This window comes from Pimephales promelas, chromosome 9 (genome assembly GCF_988280905.1).
Source record: "Pimephales promelas chromosome 9, fPimPro1.hap1.1, whole genome shotgun sequence".
Taxonomy (NCBI): domain Eukaryota; kingdom Metazoa; phylum Chordata; class Actinopteri; order Cypriniformes; family Leuciscidae; genus Pimephales; species Pimephales promelas.
In genome coordinates this window covers 37,851,915-37,872,347 of record NC_142777.1, presented here as the reverse complement: position 1 = coordinate 37,872,347, position 20,433 = coordinate 37,851,915, and the positions used below count along the sequence as shown (strand labels likewise).

The 20,433-nt window shown below is 37.0% G+C and overlaps 1 protein-coding gene and 1 non-coding gene across 7 annotated transcripts in view; both read right to left on the bottom strand.

The window, feature by feature from the left end:
* Positions 1-35: 35 nt before the first annotated feature.
* Positions 36-118, bottom strand: trnal-cag (transfer RNA leucine (anticodon CAG)). The gene has a single exon. It is a non-coding gene; the product is annotated as a tRNA-Leu (tRNA).
* Positions 119-3,021: 2,903 nt separating this feature from the next.
* trpc3 (transient receptor potential cation channel, subfamily C, member 3) overlaps positions 3,022-20,433 on the bottom strand; it is a 42,607-nt gene continuing 25,195 nt past the window's right edge. For 4 of the 6 annotated variants that reach the window (XM_039655120.2, XM_089135116.1, XM_089135118.1 and 1 more), the window contains 7 exons: positions 14,917-15,150; positions 13,772-14,036; positions 11,715-11,910; positions 10,093-10,299; positions 6,892-6,975; positions 6,025-6,100; positions 3,022-5,458 (listed from right to left, as the gene is read on the bottom strand). In XM_039655120.2, coding sequence (XP_039511054.1) covers positions 5,316-5,458; positions 6,025-6,100; positions 6,892-6,975; positions 10,093-10,299; positions 11,715-11,910; positions 13,772-14,036; positions 14,917-15,150 — 1,205 coding nt within the window. In that variant the 3' untranslated portion in view covers positions 3,022-5,315. Of the gene's footprint in view, positions 5,459-6,024; positions 6,147-6,891; positions 6,976-10,092; positions 10,300-11,714; positions 11,911-13,771; positions 14,037-14,916; positions 15,151-20,433 lie in introns of those variants that run through there. The other 2 variants (XM_089135119.1, XM_089135120.1) reach the window with 2 other exon arrangements.

Genomic DNA, 20,433 nt, shown 5'->3' with positions numbered 1-20,433 from the left:
GTTCCAGGATTTATTTCGATGAAAAAAAGGATTCTTGTCAGAAGTGGGATTCGAACCCACGCCTCCAGGGGAGACTGCGACCTGAACGCAGCGCCTTAGACCGCTCGGCCATCCTGACACGGAAGTTATAGAGCTCCCGTTCACAACACAACACAATCAAACACAATTCATAATAAAAGTCCTGCTTTAACATAACTGTCCTGCTTTAATTTAACATGCTTTAAATAAAATGGTATAAAGTAATTCCGCTTAAAAAAATAATCCAATTAAAAATTGATTCACCTGGCTTGAATAAAAATAGCATAAATTTGACTTTTCAATGAGGCTTGATAGCATAAATTTGACCTGGCTTGCTAAAACACCTTTGATTTCCGAAATTAAAACAGGCGACAGCCGTAAGAATATGATTGAAGTCTTATTTTAAATTTAAATATCTACTAATTTCAAAACGGGGGAAAATACATTTTTTAAATTATTGTTGTGGGTTACGTGATCTTGTAATAATTGTATTATGATGTTTTAATGCAATTCACCAAAAATCATACTACAAAAATAGTAAATATTAACCACTGCAAATAGCAAAACTATATAAAAAAATAATAAAATAAAAATAGTGACTTAAAAAACATCAAGTAAGTAAAAATGGCATTTAACAAATATGTTTAGTTAATTTTTGTAATGGTTTAATTTTCAACTGTAATTAATTACAGTTGAAAAAAAAATGTTTATGTTTGTGCTTTCATGCTATGTTTCTGATTATGATTAAAGCTAATTCTTTATGCGAAGTTGGTCGGTTTTGAACATGCTGTAAAACAAGGACATTTCCAGGGACAGATCCAGTCAGTGACACAACACCAGATGCCAGGACTGTCGAGGGAAAATGGAGGCAGCCTATGGTTTTGCTAGTCTCTGCAGTTGAGAATAGCCTAATGCTGGAATGAAAACATAATGGAAACCAGTTTGGTGGCCAGTTAAAGGCAGGGTAGGCAATTTCAGACAGGCTAGTAGCAAGCTAGCTTTGAAAGCATACGATCAGTGTCTCCAAAGCCACACCTCCTTCAAAACACATCCGAAATCACCCCTATAGCCTCAAATAGAGCGTTATTTAAGAAGACAGACATGTAGTGAAGTCCGAAACCATAGTGGACGTCACTGCACCTTTTCATTCACTCCTTCAAGTGAACTGCATAGGGGGTGATTTCGTCATCAGTGAGTATAAAGGCGGGGTGTGTTTAACTTTTAATTGCCTACATAATCAAAACACTAAAGTAAATGAGCTACTTTATGACACATTGTTTGTGTGCTGAGGTTCATGGTTGATAAATGTGATTTATCAACCATGAGAAAGGTGACACCATATTACACAATGAATTTTGTTTTCTGGGGATTGATTGGTCCAGTTGCAAGTTAGTCTATTATTGACAAAAAAAAATAAAATGTTTTTAAATAATAGTATCATGCATGCTTCATTTCAGGATCTGATTATGCCAAAATTACATTTCATAGCTTGAGATTGTTGTGTTGAAATCAAATTGCACGGCTCTTTAGTCATCACTGCATGTGGAAACTTAGACTTGTATTGTCTGCAGACCCATTGCATAATATTTAATATCACAACTGAACCATGGGACATCATGAATAACATCTCCAGAACGATCATCTGTAACTCCTGAGGGTCACAACATGATCATGTGACGCGTTCAAAGAAACAGACAGTATACAAACGTTTTAGAGGAAGACTGTATGGTGCCAAAAAATGGGAAAACATTAATATCAAAAGAAAGAAATATCAGGGGAGGAGGTCATCTTCCACCTCAGGGTTCATTTAAAGATAAATAAAGCTACTGTATTCAGTTTTATGTTGTGTACACTCTCATAAAAAAGGTACAAAAGCTGTCACTGGGGCTGTACCTTTTCAAAATGTAAACTTTTGTACGTTTTAGGTGTTAACATGTACATTTTAGGTACTAATATGTGAATTTTAGGTGTTAATATGTACATTTTAGGTGTTAATATGTACATTTTTAGAGCTAATATGTACATTTTAGGTGCTAATATGTATATTTTAGGTGTTAATATGTAAATTTTAGGTACTAATATGTACATTTTAGGTGCTAATATGTACATTTTAGGTGTTAATATGTACATTTAAGTTGTAAATATGTAAATTTTAGGTACTAATATGTACATTTTAGGTACTAATATGTGAATTTTAGGTGTTAATATGTACATTTTAGGTGATAATATGTACATTTTAGGTGTTAATGTACATTTTAGGTACTAATATGTACATTTTAGGTGTAAATATGTACATTTTAGGTGTTAATATGTACATTTTAGTTGTAAATATGTACATTTTAGGTACTAATATGTACATTTTAGGTGTTAATATGTACATTTTAGGTGTTAATATGTACGTTTTAGGTACTAATATGCACATTTTACTTGTTAATATGTACATTTTAGGTGCTAATATGTACTACTAAGGTAAGAAATTACCAAAATTACCATTTGAAAAGGTACAGCCCCAATGACAGCTTTTGTACCTTTTTAGGAGTGTAGACATCAAAGCAGTCATAAGAACACCAAGTAAAGGGATAGTTCGGCCCAAAATGAAACTCTGTCAGTATTGTAAGTTCTGTAAGTTTCAATCCCTCAGAAGCCTATGGAGGAGTGATCCAGCTCTCAGATTTAATCTGAAATATCTTCATTTGTGTCCCGAAGATGAACGAAAAAAGTCTGACGGGGTTGAACAACATGAGGGGGAGTCATTACTGACAGAGTTTACATTTATGGGTGAACTATCCCTTTAAATCTGCATTTCAGTTATTTAAAGCATGATGCAAAGCTTTGATAAATGCACTTACTCTTTCTACGGTCATGTCGAGTTTGTTTCAGATCTGGAACTGGTGAAGGACCTTCTTCACGGGACAGTTTTCCAGATCTCCGCCTCAGAAACACACAGAACGGGTTCGAATGGTGAGACATTTTCACTTGTAGACGTGTGTGATGTGCTCAGGACAAATGAAACACAACACATTTGTTTTCTTGAATAGATTTTATATAGAAAACATTACAAACGTCTCAGTGCTAGAGTATTACAGCCATAGTTACATTTCTTAGGTTTCGCTCTAAAATCATTTCATTGATAAGGATATGAAAATGCATAGCTTAAATGTCTATATACACAAACAAGCAAAAACATCTAAATTGCACATATTTTCACACACGTGATATTTTGTTTGAGGCGAATCTCTGATCCTACATATAAACGGCTGTCTATCATGAAATAAACCACCGACTGGTTTATATGGACATTACTACACACGTAATTAATCATGAGGGCCTTGATCTTGACACACGACGCAGACTTGCTCTCAGTGAAGTGAACTGGCGCCCTCTATTGACCAAACCGAGCTTTACTACTGCGATTCTCAACATGTTTATGCAGCTCTGGTCTGAGTTTAGGCTACAGATGAGTGAGAGATCATGATCTTTACAGCATTTCTGCTCGGAGATCACACAACCGGTGAAGAACAAACAAACATCTTAAAGGAATAACACACACACACACATGAAACTTCTCACATACAGTCCAAGAGTCGTGTGAGGATCACAAACGGCAGATACGTGCAACACTAATGGTTTTAACATTGTTTTGTTTTCTCTCAGTGTCTCTCTAAGCCCCGCCTCTCTGAGAGCTGCTCTGCTGTGATTGGTCAGAAAGCAAACGCTCATTATCATATGTGAATGTCAGCTCTTGATCACAGAATGCGAACAGTAACGATGGCGTGGGTTTCACCGTATCAATCTCAGAAAACAGCATCATCTCGACACGAAACTCTACACTCTCAGATACACTAGTGTTTGAGGGCGGGGCTAAGAGACGCTTCAGCCAATCACGACCAGAGGCGGGCATTATGCAAATGAGGTTCACACCTATATAGGAAGTGAATTAGTGACTCGTTTTAGGAGACAATGCCTGCGTCCCAATTCGCATACTATCCGTCCTAAATAGTATTCGAAAATAGAATTAGTACGTCCCAAATCGTAGTATGTTGAAATGAGTGTTTCAAAGATACCCGGATGGTCGACTTTTTCCGGTCAGAATCCGAAGTGTAGATCGATGCACACTCTAACGGCTGATATTGCCCACAAACCATTGCGCGTTGGACGAGGATTCGGTTAGAACTACAAACACGAGTAAAAAGTGTTAAAAAACTACAGACACGTACTCGATACGGAGGACGCGCGAGTCCCCGCGGTTGTGTAGAGAGGTTTAGATAAAGAGCTTCGAGTGATTAATTATCAGTAACTAACCTGACGAAAATGAATTTATTCAATGTTGTCCACATTATATTGCATTTGCAGCAGCATTGTGAACTTTTGTAAAGACACGTTTAGCCATTACGTTTTAAATGCATCATTATATTCAAATTGCAAACACACGAGGAGAGCATGAAAGACCCACAACTGGCAGATGAATGCCCTCTCCGAAACGGTAGGAAATAAAATTAGATAGAATGGAGGATTTTAACTGTGACAAGATGATTGACAGGGCAGTTTATGCACGCAGCACGCGACAGAGCTGTCCGTTAAAGATGACGTGATAGTATGTCCCAAAGCTTGCCTACTCTTTTGCTACACACTCAAAAGTATGTACTTTTTCCTCACAAAAAGAGTACTTTTAGGGCGTAGTATAAGTAAGCGAATTGGGACGCAGCAAATAACTCCATTTATCTGCACGTTAAATTCATCCACAAACAGCTCTATCACACTCTGCATGAAAGGGAATTTATGAAAAATCATAATGGGTTTTGGGGACACCGGACTAATATTTAATCTACGTTGTAGCTTCAGTTACACATATGCAGGTTCCCAAGGAATAAATGTATAAAGCAGGCTAAATATCCCTGGCTAAATTTGCTCGAGAAAAACTGTACATTACGCTTACTGAAATATTCACAATGACTTCCGTTGTATGTATATAAAACGTATGGTTTTCGATGTACTCCAGAACATGAATATACAATAATAACAGATATAATTCAGAAACTTTGCTTATACAGTCTCTAAATGTACAAGCATCATTTAAGACATATTGCACTTCCAGTTATTGTTAAATAGGTGGAGCCTACATGGAGCTGTCAATCAAAACACACCAGGCCAATCAGCATTAAAGGGTGGAGCTAATGCTAGACGCTCTATTAACAGGACCTTAAAGGAGAAGCGCCTTCTTCTGCAGTGTGTAAATGGCTTATTTATGATCTCTGCATATTAAAGAGGGATAAATGGTCAGCAGGGGTCATCAGGGGTCAGTGCGGATGGACTGGACGTGGGTTGAGTTTGTCACTGAGTTTCTGAATGAGGATTGAAAGCTCCTCCGTGGCCTGAGACTTCTCCTCCAGCAGTTCGTATCGCAGGCTGGATATATCCTGCTTGATCTCCTTCAGCTCGCCTACAGATCACACACACATATCAGAACACACACACACCAGACATCATGTGGGAGTCACACTTGTGCTGTTCATGGTCAAAACAGACCATGTTAATCCACTATTTTTCATTTCAATAATGTTTTTTACTTTAATATTTGGGGATTCTGTGTTATTGAACTATATTTTAATTTTGGACCATTTATTTCTATATAAAATAACATTTTATATTTTTATATTTTAATTTATTAGTTAATTAATTAGTGCAAACGGGGGGAACAAATAAATAATACCATCTGTAATAGCATTGAGTGGCCACTAGATGTCAGTATAGTCCTATATATGAATATATACACAGGGTTATGCATTCCCTAGTGTTTTCGGACATAATTACTTTTCACTACTAATTGATAACAAACTGTATCTTAATCATTTCCTATGGTGGTCATTTTTTGACTGCAAACAAGTGTTTATTTCATTTTTTTTTTCATTTGAATTCAGTGGGTTGGTTTTAGTGGCAAACGTTCCCATTTATTCTGTTTTCATCAGTTGGAGAAACCCCAGAATGTCAGTGTAAATCACACGTCACCTTCATTCACTTCATCGTTCTCTTTGTCCACTTGTGCTTTCAGGACGTAGCGTTTGATGAGACGCTTCATTATTTGCTGTGCGCGGGGAAGCAGAGATCAGAGAAAGAGATACGGGTCAAATCTGCAGTGATGATTCATCATATGAGCGAGAGAGAGAGAGGGGGAGGAGGGAGAGAGAGGGGGAGATAGGGGGAGAGAGAGTGAGGGGGAGAGGGGGTGAGAAAGAGAGAGTGAGAGAGAGCGAGGGCGAGAGAGAGTGAGGGCGAGAGAGAAAGAGGGAGAGCTAGAGAGCGAGAGAGATTGAGTGAGAGAGAGAGTGAGGGCGAGAGAGATAGAGTGAGAGAGAGAGAGAGCGAGGGCGAGAGAGAGAGTGAGGGTGAGAGAGAGATAGAGTGAGAGAGAGAGCGAGGCCAAGAGAGAGTGAGGATGAGAGAGAGATAGAGTGATTAATTACTTTTTAATTTATTGTGATATATTTATGCATAATATGGAAATGTTTTTTGTTGTTGTTTTTTTTTCTCACTTTTATTTATTTATGTATATATATGTTTGTATATTACTATTGCTTTGGCAATATTGTGCTATTTTACACAGTCATGCCAATAAAGCTCAATTGAATTGAATTGAGTGAGAGAGAGAGAGCGAGGGCGAGAGAGAGAGAGAGCGAAGGCGAGAGAGCGCGAGGGTGAGAGAGATAGAGGGAGAGAGAGCGAGCAAGGGTGAGAGAGATAGAGCAAGTGAGAGAGAGAGAGATAGAGTGAGGGCGAGAGAGATAGAGTAAGAGTGAGAGAGAGCGAGGGCGAGAGAGATAGAGTAAGAGTGAGAGAGAGAGAGAGCGAGGGCGAGAGAGATCATGGTGTTCTTACATGATAGCGTGTGGGCTGGTTTAAGATGCTGCTGAAACTGTGTGAGTCGGGCATCCTCATGCTGGCCTGGGTGAAGAGGTTCAGCTGCAAGCAATGAGGAATATTGATCATCAATACACAGTATTTACCTCATATTGGGGTTTCTACAGCTTACCAACTTTTCAATCGTTAGTTCATATCAAAACCAGCAAAATTTCACAACTCTCGATAACAATCTCGAAACCACAACAAATACTAATATGCTATTAATCAATTTATTCAATAACATCAGTTAACGTAATAACCAGCAACGAGCAATACATGCGTTATTATATTAGTTAATATTTGTTAATGTTGGTTAATAAAATAAAGTATACACTACACTATCTCTATAATAACTCTCCTGACTGCTTTGTCGGACAGAAATGGCGGATTCTGATTGGTCAGATCGCCTGTCAATCAAACTTCCTACGAAGAGAACTCAGTATAGAGAGCCTAAGTCCCTCCCCTTCCGGTCGACCACCATGGGACCTTATTTCGGAAAAATATTGAATGGCAGTCAATGGCGAGAGACAACAAATATTTTGATCTGGTTTGAATTACACATATGATGTTTGTCAATTTAAAAGATACATTTTAAAGTAAAGAAAGTCGCAGTTTGATGTAAAACCGTTGAGGTATAAGACTGTGAAAATACGTAATTACAAAGACTACAAACCCCAAAGGCGCACATTTTCCCTCAATGAATGAAGCTAACTTTACTGAGGCTAATGTCTGTCATTGTTTCTACAGTCTTACGTTATAATCGTAACGTTACGAGTGTTTTGCACCAGACTGCACACACACGAGCAGCCGATCTCGCTCTGTTTCGCTTCTGGGAGATGTAGTTCATAGAGCGATTTTCACATAAAACTAAATGTTACTCTTCTGTTTTATGACAAACTGCGACGTTTTTGACTTTCAGAATTATCTTTTAAATTGACAAACATCATATGTGTAATTGAGGGCACAGTTCAGACGGAATAAAAAGATAAGTTGTCTCTCGCCATTGACTACCATTCATATTTTTTCCGAAATAAGGTTCCATGAGCCGGAAGCTGAGGGGCGGGACTTAGGCTCTCTATAGACCTTATGCGCCAGAGAAACGTGGGCGTCGCCATCTTTAGAATATTGTCTTTGAACTTCCGTTTTTTCGGTCGCTCTGTATATTTCTATGGCATTTCTGTCCAGGAGTAATTAGCTTTTGAAGTGGATTTACTTAATGTAAAGTTGACAAAAGTCATCATGAGGATTGTAATGTTTAAAGCAGATGTCTTAACAAATGTCAGTAGACCGGGAAGATTTTAAAACGAGCCGTTCATTCATAAATAAGCAAGATCACTGTGAAAACACATCCCGGAAGACAAAAGACAACGAGCGCAATGCTGAAAAGGGGCGGGGCTACATAAGGTCTATAACAGAAGGCGAGAGCCAAATAAATGAATGTTCCCAGACCGATTCCACGCTTGACCTCTGAAACCAGAGGAAACGAGACGAAGGACACCGATGAGTCACATTAATGTTCTCGCTCTTCATCGGAAGCCATGTTTCTATCCACTTGTCAATCGAATTATCTGAAATTCGGTTAAAAAACTCACGCGGATAAAGCTGGTGAAAGTGTGTTTCCATCCAACGGCTTCAAAGCGAATAAAAACCTGTACGTAATGACGTCACATGCTGTTTTGCGATCAAATTGGTATATCGAATTGATTTGAGACATTTTAAGGTGTTTCCATTTATTTTCGCACTGAATCGAACAACATTCAAGCAAACTTTTGCGAACAAAGTTTTGTTAGACAAAACGGATCGCGCATCTACCAACAAATGATCAATATTTCACAAGTTGAAGGCTAATAAATGCTTATGTGCCAGCTGATTGCGACATATGAATGGGATAATGTATGCGAGGCGGTTGTTGGTTGTATTCGCTATAACAACCGCCTCGCTACCCAGATAGCAAACTGACATTGAATCAACGTGGAAACATGACATAGAAACAACGTTGATCTGACATTGTTTTGCTCATCGAATTAACGTTGAACCAACGTCAGGCGCGTCATTCTTTCAAAACTAACGGAAAATCAACTTGAAATGAACGCGTTGTTTCAACGTTATGAAAGCAAACCAATTTTCGATTTTCATTTAGCTTTGAAGAATGCCGCGTCTGACGTTGGTTCAACGTTAATTCGATGAGCAAAATGTCATGAGAGACGTCGTTTCCACGTTGATTCAATGTCAGTTTGCTGTCTGGGTATATATTATCCTGCTTATTACATATAAATCAACCAAATAAATCAATAATTTGACACAAAATATTGACTTAAAAACGAGTTTATTGATTTAAAAACGAGTATTGCTTCTGCTAAAGAAAATAGTCTGTTCCGTCTCTGAACTATGGCAACCATGGCAACGGTGCGTTATAGCAACGCCGCACTCTGTTAACTAGAAATAACAGAATGCATTATACATTAGAACTCAACCAAGCCGCGTAAAAACAAGCAAAACTAACCTAAGAAAACAAAGACGCTATAAACATTGCTATGATGATGCCCGTTTATGCCCGACGACCACTTACATCTGTCTTTGTTGACATCCGCCATGCGTGCGCAAACAGACTGGCCGGAAACGAACTCGTCTTCTGACGTGTTGCAACCATAAAAGGGCCTAAAACTTAATCGCAATTCATTATTTATTCGGCAAAAAACGTTTCCATCAGCTTTTATCGCATTAGCCGTATAACGAAATCCGATGAGACCGAACGTATTTCATTTGAGTCGATTTTCATGAAATTTCATCGAGTTTTACCGTTTCCATAAGGCTTTTTGCATTCGATATCACTTAATTCGGATAAAAACGTGTCGATGGAAACATGGCTAGAGACTTCCTCCCCCTCTCTTCCTCGCGCATCGATTCACACCGCAGGCCAAACAAGCGCACAAATCACGGAAACACCACAGAAGCGGGTCAATAAGTGAATGACACTGGGAGGCATTCTGTGCTCTTATCGAGTTATTCTCCCTGACAGAACGAACAGTCTTATATAGAGAACGGAGGCAGACTGATGGGAATGAATCGAGAGAGAGAGAGGGACGTGAGGAGAGACGCTTTATCCTGTAAACTCTGAGCGAACGGGAAGAGCCGAGTCAGGACAGAGGAGAGAGTCACACACACACACACACTCACTCTGGATTTGGAGTTGTCCATGCCCAGCTCCACATCTTTCTTCATGCGTCTGCGGCAGCGGAGCAGGTTCAGGAGTCTCTTCACACACAGATAGAAGGACTTGGGGCTCGGGACGATGCTGAACGGAGGCGGGAGAGTCTTGCCGTTATCAAAATACGAGAGCCAGAGTTTAGAGCGAGCGAACTTCCACTCCACGTCGGCATCGTCCTGCGAGAAACACACAGCATCAGTTTGACCAGCTCTGCACTCTTCAGATCTGCTTTGCTACGTCAGAAACACCAGCCGTTTCAAAGCGCGTCTTTGGTTCACTGCAGTTTTCAGGAGGAAATACTCGGCAATGCCGTCCACTTATCAACGCACACACAGTGTATTAAAACACCACATACACACATAAACAACATTAAAAGCTGGATTTTCACCACAGGGGGACTTTAAATTTTGATTATGATGAACTTTATGATCTCTTAACCCACGTCCTGGGCCTTCCCGGTCAGAAGTGACCGGAGGCCTAAAAATGAAACTTCTTCAATCCCAGTAAAACCAATGCAATTTATTTTTGTTCTATAATATTTATTCTTTTTAATTTAGTATTTTGAGATAATTTGATTGAATTTATTAATATTTATGCAATATTTATGGTCTATTTTTTCAATGGATATATATATATATATATATATATATATATTTTTTTTTTTTTTTGTAAAATATTAATGCAGTATTTTTGTTTAATATAGAGTCTAGAGTCTAGGCACCATCAGGTTACAGTATAGAGAAAAAGCGTAGAATGATGGTGTAACCACTGGATGACATGTACAGCTCTCTATGGAGAGGCATGTGAATTCCCCAGATGTTTATGAACAAATTTTTTTTTTTGGTGGATTTGAATACATAATTGAAACAATCTCAAAAACTATTTCTTATTAAAAAATTTGTTAAAAAAAAAAAAAAATTGTGAATTTTTGTGTTTGTCAATTTCCCATTCACTTCCTATGGGGGTCATTTTTGACCAAAGACCAAAATCGTAACTAATTTTTTTAAGACCACTTAGCATGCTCGGATCATGAACTCAATTTTTTTATGTGTTCACATACCTAATGCCAGAATTGTCACCAAGTTTTGTAACATTCAGATAAAGCTGTGATTTTTAAAAATTCAAAACGGATTTTTTGTAGTCTGAATTTATTGGTGTGTATGTGTATAAAAGTGTGTTTGTATGTGTGTGTGTGTGGGTGGGTGTACATTTTTTGCACTCTTGATGTTGTAGAGCGTCACCCCTTTACTGTGGTATACTTCTTTTAAGAATCGTGGCCGATTTGTAGATTGTACTAAATTTGTAGATTGTACTTTTGTAAATTTCCCATTCATTTCCTATGGGTCGGTCATTTCTGACCGAAGACCACGAGTGTGACTATTTTTTTACGACCACTTAGCATGCTCGGATCATGACCTCAATTTTTTTTTGTATTCACATACCAAATGCCAAAAAAGTCACCAAGTATCATAACCTTCCGATGAAGCTGTGGTTTTTAATAATTCAAAACAGAAAATTATTCGGTCAGAAGTGACCGAGGACCATCAGAGGGTTAATTCAAGTGAAAATAGTTTGTGTGGAAATAACTCGCCTCTATTTCCTGGTACGAGCTGTTTATCATGGCAATAAGCATGTTGAGCAGAACCACCACCATGGTCACGTTGTAGATCCCATAAAGCACGTAGCCGATGTTCTCGATAAATTTATGATCATATTTCAGAACCACAGAGGACACTTCAGACAGCCCGAATATGGACCAGAAGAGCGTTTTAAAACTCTCCTCAACCCTGCGAACACAGATGAGAGGGACGAGAGCGTTTACGGTCAACACGAACACTTTTTACATCCGTAATGTGAAAGAAAAGATGTGCACGCAAAAATACAAAACCATTTTTAGTTCACCAGTGAAAAGGCCTGTTAATAATCTGAGATGCACAAAAAATAACATTTTCATATATAATAACATAGCAAAAAATAAGCTGTATTTTATCTCCAGGAATTAGTTCGATTGTGACTCTATAAAACATTAAAGCACATTGTAGCTTCAGGAGAAAATTAAAATCATTTCAGAGCAACAGCAAGACATAAAATATTTATAAAACAAGCTTTTTTTGTGTTTTCGTGCACAGATGAATTTTGATTTAATGCTGGTGTTCTTATATACTATTATAGTTTTTATTCATATTTTGAATTAACTTTTATTAGCTTTTTTAAAAGGTATAATCACATTTTTTTTATTCAACTTAAAAGTAAAACAAAATCAATAGAAAATTAGAAAATAAATGGAAAAATCATTCAAATTTAATTGATTAAAATTTTTATTTATTTTACATTTTTATTTATTTATTTTATGAGTTATGAAATATGCGAGTAATAACTGCAACAGTGGACTAGTGATTTAGTGATTCATTTCTTTACAGCTTAAATTAATTTTATTTCAGTTTTAGTAACTTTAGCACTTGAACTTGAAAAATTTGAAATGTTGCCTTGACAAATAACTGAAATAAAATTAGTATATATATAAACTCTTTTTCAGTAATTAAAATGACTTTTTAAAAAATAGATTTAGATTTAGCTAACCATTTCAACGCTGTTTAATGTTGACTTTAAATATGAACTTGCTTAGTGGTTGATCCGAGTAAAAAAAAAACGTAAGGTTCACTAATTTTGCCTTGGGAAAGCAAGCACTCAATTACTGTAAGTACTAGAAAGTAAAACAGACACCGGCGCAACATTTCAACACTTTTAAGGAGAATCCGCCGGGAGGAGGATGACAGCAACACAAACGTATTTGCGTTCAGCTGTGGAAATGAACATCCTCCACTCAGATTAATGTGTGTATTGTTTGAGTAGATACAGTAGCTGACTTGTTTCATGACTTCTCTCTCGCTGTGAAACAAGCCTCGTCCTGTTGGAGTCACTCTGCTGTGAAATGAGCTCCTGCACTTCTGATGTGGGAAAACCGAGTTCATTTCACAGGACTGACACTTTCACGGTGTCTCCGCTTGATAGACCGCACACGTTCTCATGCAGTCGACCGTCTCACACACACACACGTACAGTCACATTTACTGTGGCAGGATGAGTAACATACTCAAAGTAAAAAAAAAAGGAAAATTCACTGTGAAAAAAAGGAGTTCACTTGAATTAAGCTATTTATAATCTTAATTAAAAAAAAAAAAAAATACAAATTCAACAGTAAAATGGTTAAAAACCATAACAAAATAAATACAAATAATCTTAAATCTAAAAAAGATAAAATAAATTATATTTTTAATTTTTATTTATTTTTATTTTGAAATTTTTAATTTAAATAAAAATAAAAAAATTGAATATTAAAAAAATCTGTTATAAAATAGTTACAAAATAAATACAAAATATTTTTTTATTTTCATTTTTTTAAACAACCTTAATTTTTAAATAAAAAAATAATATTATAAAAATATATTTTAAAAAAAATGTATTGCCTTCAAGCACTTAGAAATATGTGTGAAGTGTGGTCGACTAGTACAAGAACGTGGACCTATTAAACTATTTACACCTTTTTATCTCAAATAGTGCGCTGTAGCTATGTAGGTAAATATGTAGGTCTTTTTCATTAAAAAAATGTCTTTAAAAGACTAATCAATAATAGTGCATGTCACTCACGTGGTGAAGGCGGGATTGACCTTTGCCCCCAGATAGTAGGAGTAGAGGATGAACATGCCGATCATGAACGCGAGGAAGACCATGATGAAGAGCACCATGAACTTGAAGATGTCCTTGACGGTCCGGCCCAGGGAGATCTGGAGCGGCCCGAAGCTCTCGTTGGCCGGGAGGATGTAAGCGATGCGAGAGAAGCTGAGGACCACAGCGATGGCGTACAGGCCCTCGGAGATCAGCTGCGGGTCCGACGGGAGCCACTTATCTCTCGCTGAAAGAGTCAACACTGCTTCCTTTCAATGTGAGCATTCGCAATAACATATATCATTTCTTCATTTATCTACAGGGGAAATTGTGCGTGCAAAAGTTCATTTATTTCACTAATACATTATATAGACTCATTACATGCAAAGTGCATTTATAACAAATAAAGGCTTGAAATATCTCACTTTGCATGTAATGAGTCTATATAATATATTAGTTTCACCTTTTAAGCTGAATTACTGAAATAAATGAACTTTTGCATGACATTATTGGAGTTTCACCTGTATGTAAAGAAACCACATTGATTAACTGGCCACTCTCTGCCATAGATATCCATAATAAAGGTTAGATGTCATACGTCTCTAATCGTCATCACCGGCGGCCATCTTGTCACAGGCAAGTTTTCCGCACAAACACAAATACTCTTATATCGTTGAAATCTTGACGGATTTACAAACGGTTTGGTTACTTACAAAGGTTATTAACATGGCTATAATTCTGGATGATTATTTATTGACACACTTCTTATTCATATGTATGCAGTGTCATAACTACATCTCTGACGTTTATAAAAAAATAATAAAAATAAAACGTTTGAAAATCGACCAAGTTATGGTTATTTAAAAAGTGCATGCACCATTAAAACACACTGTTACGAGTGAGCGAGCTGACTGTGGCAAGATGGCCGCCAGTGCGGACGTCGACACTCCATTGGCCAGCAGCGCGGACGAGACATCTAGCCTTTATTATGGATATCTATGCTTTCCGCGGTCTCAGACGACGACATCACTTCCCGCCGGCAACCGTAACTTCTGTCGGTTGCAGTTCGCATCCTCACCACTAGATGTTGTATAAATGACACCTTTAAGAAGCAGCGCTCTCCTCACCGTATGTGAAGTATCTGATGTCTGGTGGCAGTGTGACCAGCGAGAGGTCAGCGGCCTGGATATTCTCATCCACATACTCCTGGGCTTTCATGGCCTGCATGAAGGCGAAAAACCGTGCGGTGAACGCCGCGATGAAGATGGAGAGCATGCCGAAATCCAGAACATTCCAGAGCTGCATGATGTACTCCCTCGGCCCCTCCGTCCACAGCTCTTTACACTCCGACCACATCATTCCTGCAGAAAACACATTGAAACAACACATTTTCATTATGAAAATAGAACTTAAACTGAACTGTAAAATTTCCCCACTTGATCAGACAAGACAATTAAAGTGCAGAAGAAGCACTGTGCACCGGTTTTCATATTAAGATATGAGGATATAAGAGATGAGAGAGAGATTGAATTAATTAGACAATCAAAGAGCTGGAGGAGAACATTTTCTGTATGAAGCCTCAGCAAATTCTGTAAAAACAATGACCTACAAATGCATTGTACTTTAATTTGAAATCTAAGTTAGAAGAATGCCGAAGGAAATCCAAGTAATACGTCGCTCAGTTTAATCAGCCTCGGAAAGCATGCTGGGATAGGATGGTGATTTAATCTCCAAAAGTATAAATCCATCACTTCCACCAAACTCCCATGAGAGAAGCCAGAGGAATCAGTGAGAACAGGAGCTGGTGCTGAAGCGAGAAGGTCAGGGGTCAAGCGGAGACCTCAACCATCACCACTTTAATCAACCTTCACACACACACACACTTTACCACTGTTACACTCGCATGAGCACTAGAAGCACATTCTAATCTTACACTTTAAATGAACATTCCAAACTCACAATTTAACCCTTGTGCTGCATTAGATTTAACACCGTTGAGTGCATTAAGGACCAAAAATGGCCACATATTAAACATTGCCTAAAATATTATATATTATTATTATGTTCCACTTTTACCAAGTTAAATCTTTTAATCAGCATCAGTCCTCATCATAACTACCAAAAATGTATTCAATTTCAGGATTTTAACCCTTTAATTACCAGTTTTGTTTGCGAAACCATCGATTTGTATAAGAGGAAAAAACACAAAAATTCAATTATTTTCAATAAACTAAATGCAAAGAGAAAACTTTAGATTTGGATTATCACAGTCCCACTTTGCAAAAAATCCCACTTAGCGCGTTAGAGACCAAAAATGGCCACCTATTAAACATTGCCTATTGCCTAAAATAAGGTGCATTTCCACCCATAGGGAATAAATATGTAGTGACGTCATCTGGTGGAATACACTATATAATGCAAATATAATGCTTTTGCTTCAAAATGAAAGGATGTTTGTGCAAAAATCATGTTTCATGTATTACTGACAGCCTCAGATTTAAACAACGTTTTAATGGGTTTCAATGGGCCATTTTTGGTCTTTATGGTGCTGAGTGTTACTATTTGATCTACACAGTGTGTGTTATACATATTTTGCAAAATGGGATCACATTTTTTACATGTATCCAAAAAGTCACAATTTTGCCAAATTTCATACCATTTGCATTAAAACAGCCAAAATGGTCAAAGAAATTAAACTGCAAAAGACCAAAAATGTCCCTAATGCAGCATAAGGGTTAAATGAGAACATTCCAAACACCTTTAAATGAACATTCCGAACACATCTTTAATGAACATTCTAAACACACACTTTAAATGAACATTCTAAACACCTTTAACACTAGAACGGCCACAACGGTCATTTTGACCGTTTTGAATTTTATATCTACAATAACTTTGTTGAAAAAAATAATAAAATCCTGCTGGTACCTGACTTTTCCTAAAATTGTCTGTATTTTCATTTAAAATGCTTTTCATATAAATTAAGTTACGTAAACGTAAGGCAAAACAAAAAAAATGAACATATTTACCTATTTCGGCCATAGAATTTTGCGGTATTTTTTCGTTAAATATCCCGCGGTTGATCGTGTTCTCTCTCAACTGTCAACAGAAAGGTCCGTCCGGTCACCTCTGTAGCGGTGTTTGCTATAATAATTTCTACATTAGTTGTTGATCAGAAATAAGCAAATAAAACCGGACTACAGTTATCTATAACCTACTTACGTTATCTATAGGCTATATATATATATATTGCAAGGCTAAAATGTCTAAAATGAATGAGCGAATGAAGAGGAACATGACTCGAACCATGGCCCTGGAGATGCTTCAGAACTTGACGAGTGATGATTGGGATGCAGGGGAACAATCGGAGGTGGAAAGTGACAGCGACGCTTCCTGGGTGCAAGTTATCATTTCCTCCTCATCAGAGAGTGATTCAGAGTCAGAGTCCACATCAAGCAAAAAGAGACGGCTGCTATCATCAGACACGGCGGATCCAGACGGATGATCCTGGTGAGCTCTGCTGCCCTATCCTGCTGCATGGGCTGTTCACTAGTTCTGCTAGTCCTATTATTTTTATTAGCCTATTGACCGCTTCGCAAATCGTCACTATCTAACATTTTCGTCATAGTTTTTGTCATTCAAACCTAGTTTTTATTTAGTTATCGTCTCGTTTTCGTCTTTGAAAAAATGTGGTTTACGAAAATAATTACAAAAATTATTCGTCAACACTGTTTTGAATCTTGTTTGTGGCCCTTCTAGTAGTTTTTGAATTCTGGCTGTTAAATGAACATTCCGAACACATCTTTAATGAACATTCTAAACTTACATTTTAAATGAACATTAAAATCTTACACTTTAAACGAACATTCTAAACACCCTTAAATGAACATTCCGAACACATCTTTAGAGAACATTCTAAACACACACTTTAAATGAACATTCTAAACTGAATGTACAAACAGGGCCTAAAATTAAGTAAAAATCGGTGTTGGCGATTGGTGTCAATCGTCAGTTGGCCAGTAATGTTTTTATGAATTCCAACAAAACAGAATTGCGAGAATGTGACCAAACATGAATAAAAATGTATCATCACGAAAATTTAAGCAGCACCTATTTAAATATTCAATCACAAGAAGAATCAAAAGGGAACTCGATTCGCTGTCTCAGACAAAACTAAACAAAACTGTCAACAAGTCTGTCTTGGCAAGTATCCTTTTAAACATAGTCAGTAATGTCTTAAGTGAATGTAAACAGTTTAGGAATAAAACATGTGCGATTCGCTCTTAAAGTGACGGCAGCCTAAACAGGCCGAGTGTGGTTTTACTATTTAATGTTAATCAAACAAAAAAAGACAAAGAAGAATCACTCATTGCTCTTGACTGAGGGACATTAAAAAGGATTAATCTGTGTTTCATGGATGGCATAAATATCTATGATTCTTATTTTAATGGAATATTGCAGTTTTTACTCTAAACGATTTATCGGTGCACATCATTATTGTTTTAATAATCTTGAATCAGAATATCTTCCTCTTCTCTGATGATGTGGGCGGAGCAACCTGTCACTCACATGAGATCAGCCAATAACAAAACCACAACCATCCAATCAAATCCCCACAGACAAAATCAAAATCAAGCCCCGCCCACAATGTTCTTGTTCCAGTTTCACTCGGATATACATCACTTCCACTTCATGCACTTCGAGTGTTCACAGGGCGACACTCTTCTGGCTTATAGAGTGAAAAATAACACCACTAATGCACTTTTCACTTTCACAATCCAAGCAGGTTCGATCAGTTAACACAGCGAAGATGGCTTTTCCACTCCAACATCTCAAATGTGTCGTCATTTACTGAAAGCCTGTCACTTTCAAGGTGGAAACCAAACAACACTTTGGGATTTTTGCACCATGCAAGAGAACACGTCACATAACAGGCACTGCAGCAAAAGTGCAGGAATGAGTCACATCCTCAAACCTGGAAGATCAAAATAGTCCCAAAAAATCTCTAAACTCATTGCTTTCCTCTTAACGAATAACAGATGCACATAAATGTCTCAGATGAGGACTTGCTCTTCTTGTCCAGCATTGAAACAGTAAAACATTGTCTTACATCACATGTAATGGACTCTCTGAACCACAACACAAATGGGAAAAGGTTCTAAACTCAGTCCAATCTGAGCTCTCAATGATGCATTGCCTGCGAAAGCCTCGCATTACTAAATCTATTTCACAATATGACAATGATGAATGAACACGCCTCGTTGTAAACGGCTAGAAATATCACGTGCTTTTTTGTTTCTTCAAGTGGAACTGCCTTCCTAAACGATACTAACTAGATTAACTACAGTCAAGATGCCCTTTAAAAAGTAAAGTAGTAAGCCACACTACATGTTACTTAAAAATACTTTAAACTCATAAAGGCTGTTTGATGCATTTTAATATATAACTGATAACACATGGTACAGATTTACACTAATTAATAATTTAGTGTTAAAAATAATACTTTTAATACTATTGATACTTTTATTCTGAAAGGACACGTGATTAAATTGATCAAAAGTGACAGTGAGTGTTACAAAAAGTTCTATTTCAAATAAACGTTGTTTTAAACATTCTATTCATTAAAAAGACTGGAGTAATGATGCTGAAAATTTAGCTTTGATCACAGGAGTAAATTACACTTTACTATATATTCACATAGAAAATATACAATTATAATATTTCTTTGTTTTTATAGAATTTTTGATTAATAAACACAGCCTTAGAGAAGAGATTTCTTTCAAAAACATAAGAAAATTGGAGGTGAAAGTCAAAAAATTACAATATGATGCCAAAGTTTATTTATTTCAGTAATTTAACTTAAAAGGTGAAACTAATATATTATATAGACTCATTAGATGCAAAGTGAGATATTTCAAGCCTTTATTTCTTATAATTGTGATGATTATGGATTACAGATATGAAAACCTTTTCACAATACTCTAATTTTTACTTTCATATTGCAGGGGTTTTCATATCTGTAATCCATAATCATCAAAATTATAACAAATAAAGGCTTGAAATTTCTCACTTCGCATGTAATGAGTCTATATAATATATTAGTTTCACCTTTTAAGTTGAATTACTGAAATAAATAAACTTTTGCATCATATTCAAATTTTTCAAATTTCACCTGTTTATTCTACAATATTTATCAGTGCAAAAATAACAAATTAATCTTGAACATATCACAGTAAATAATGAAAAAAAAAACTCAATTCATAATCTAGTGATTAAACGAAATATGTTAAAACTAAAGCCATGAAAGGACAAAACTGAACATTTTGAACTTCTGATTCAAATGGTTACTTTCCCAATGAACTGATTCACTAAAATGATTCACAGTTCTTGCTGTAGGAAAGCAGATTAGAAAAAGCTTCACGGTTTTGGAAACGGATGAGCAATGTTCGGTCATGCTACTGAAAACTGTCGCAATGTCGGAAGCGACACTATTTTTTAGACAAGTGTTTAAGAAAACACATCATTTTCATTCACTTCAGAGATCACCGGCTCTAATGCACTCAAACTCTCTCTCTCTCTGTCAGTCTCAACAGGACGAAACAATCGAGAGGTTCATTGACCGTCCTGATCGTTCCTGGAGTGAG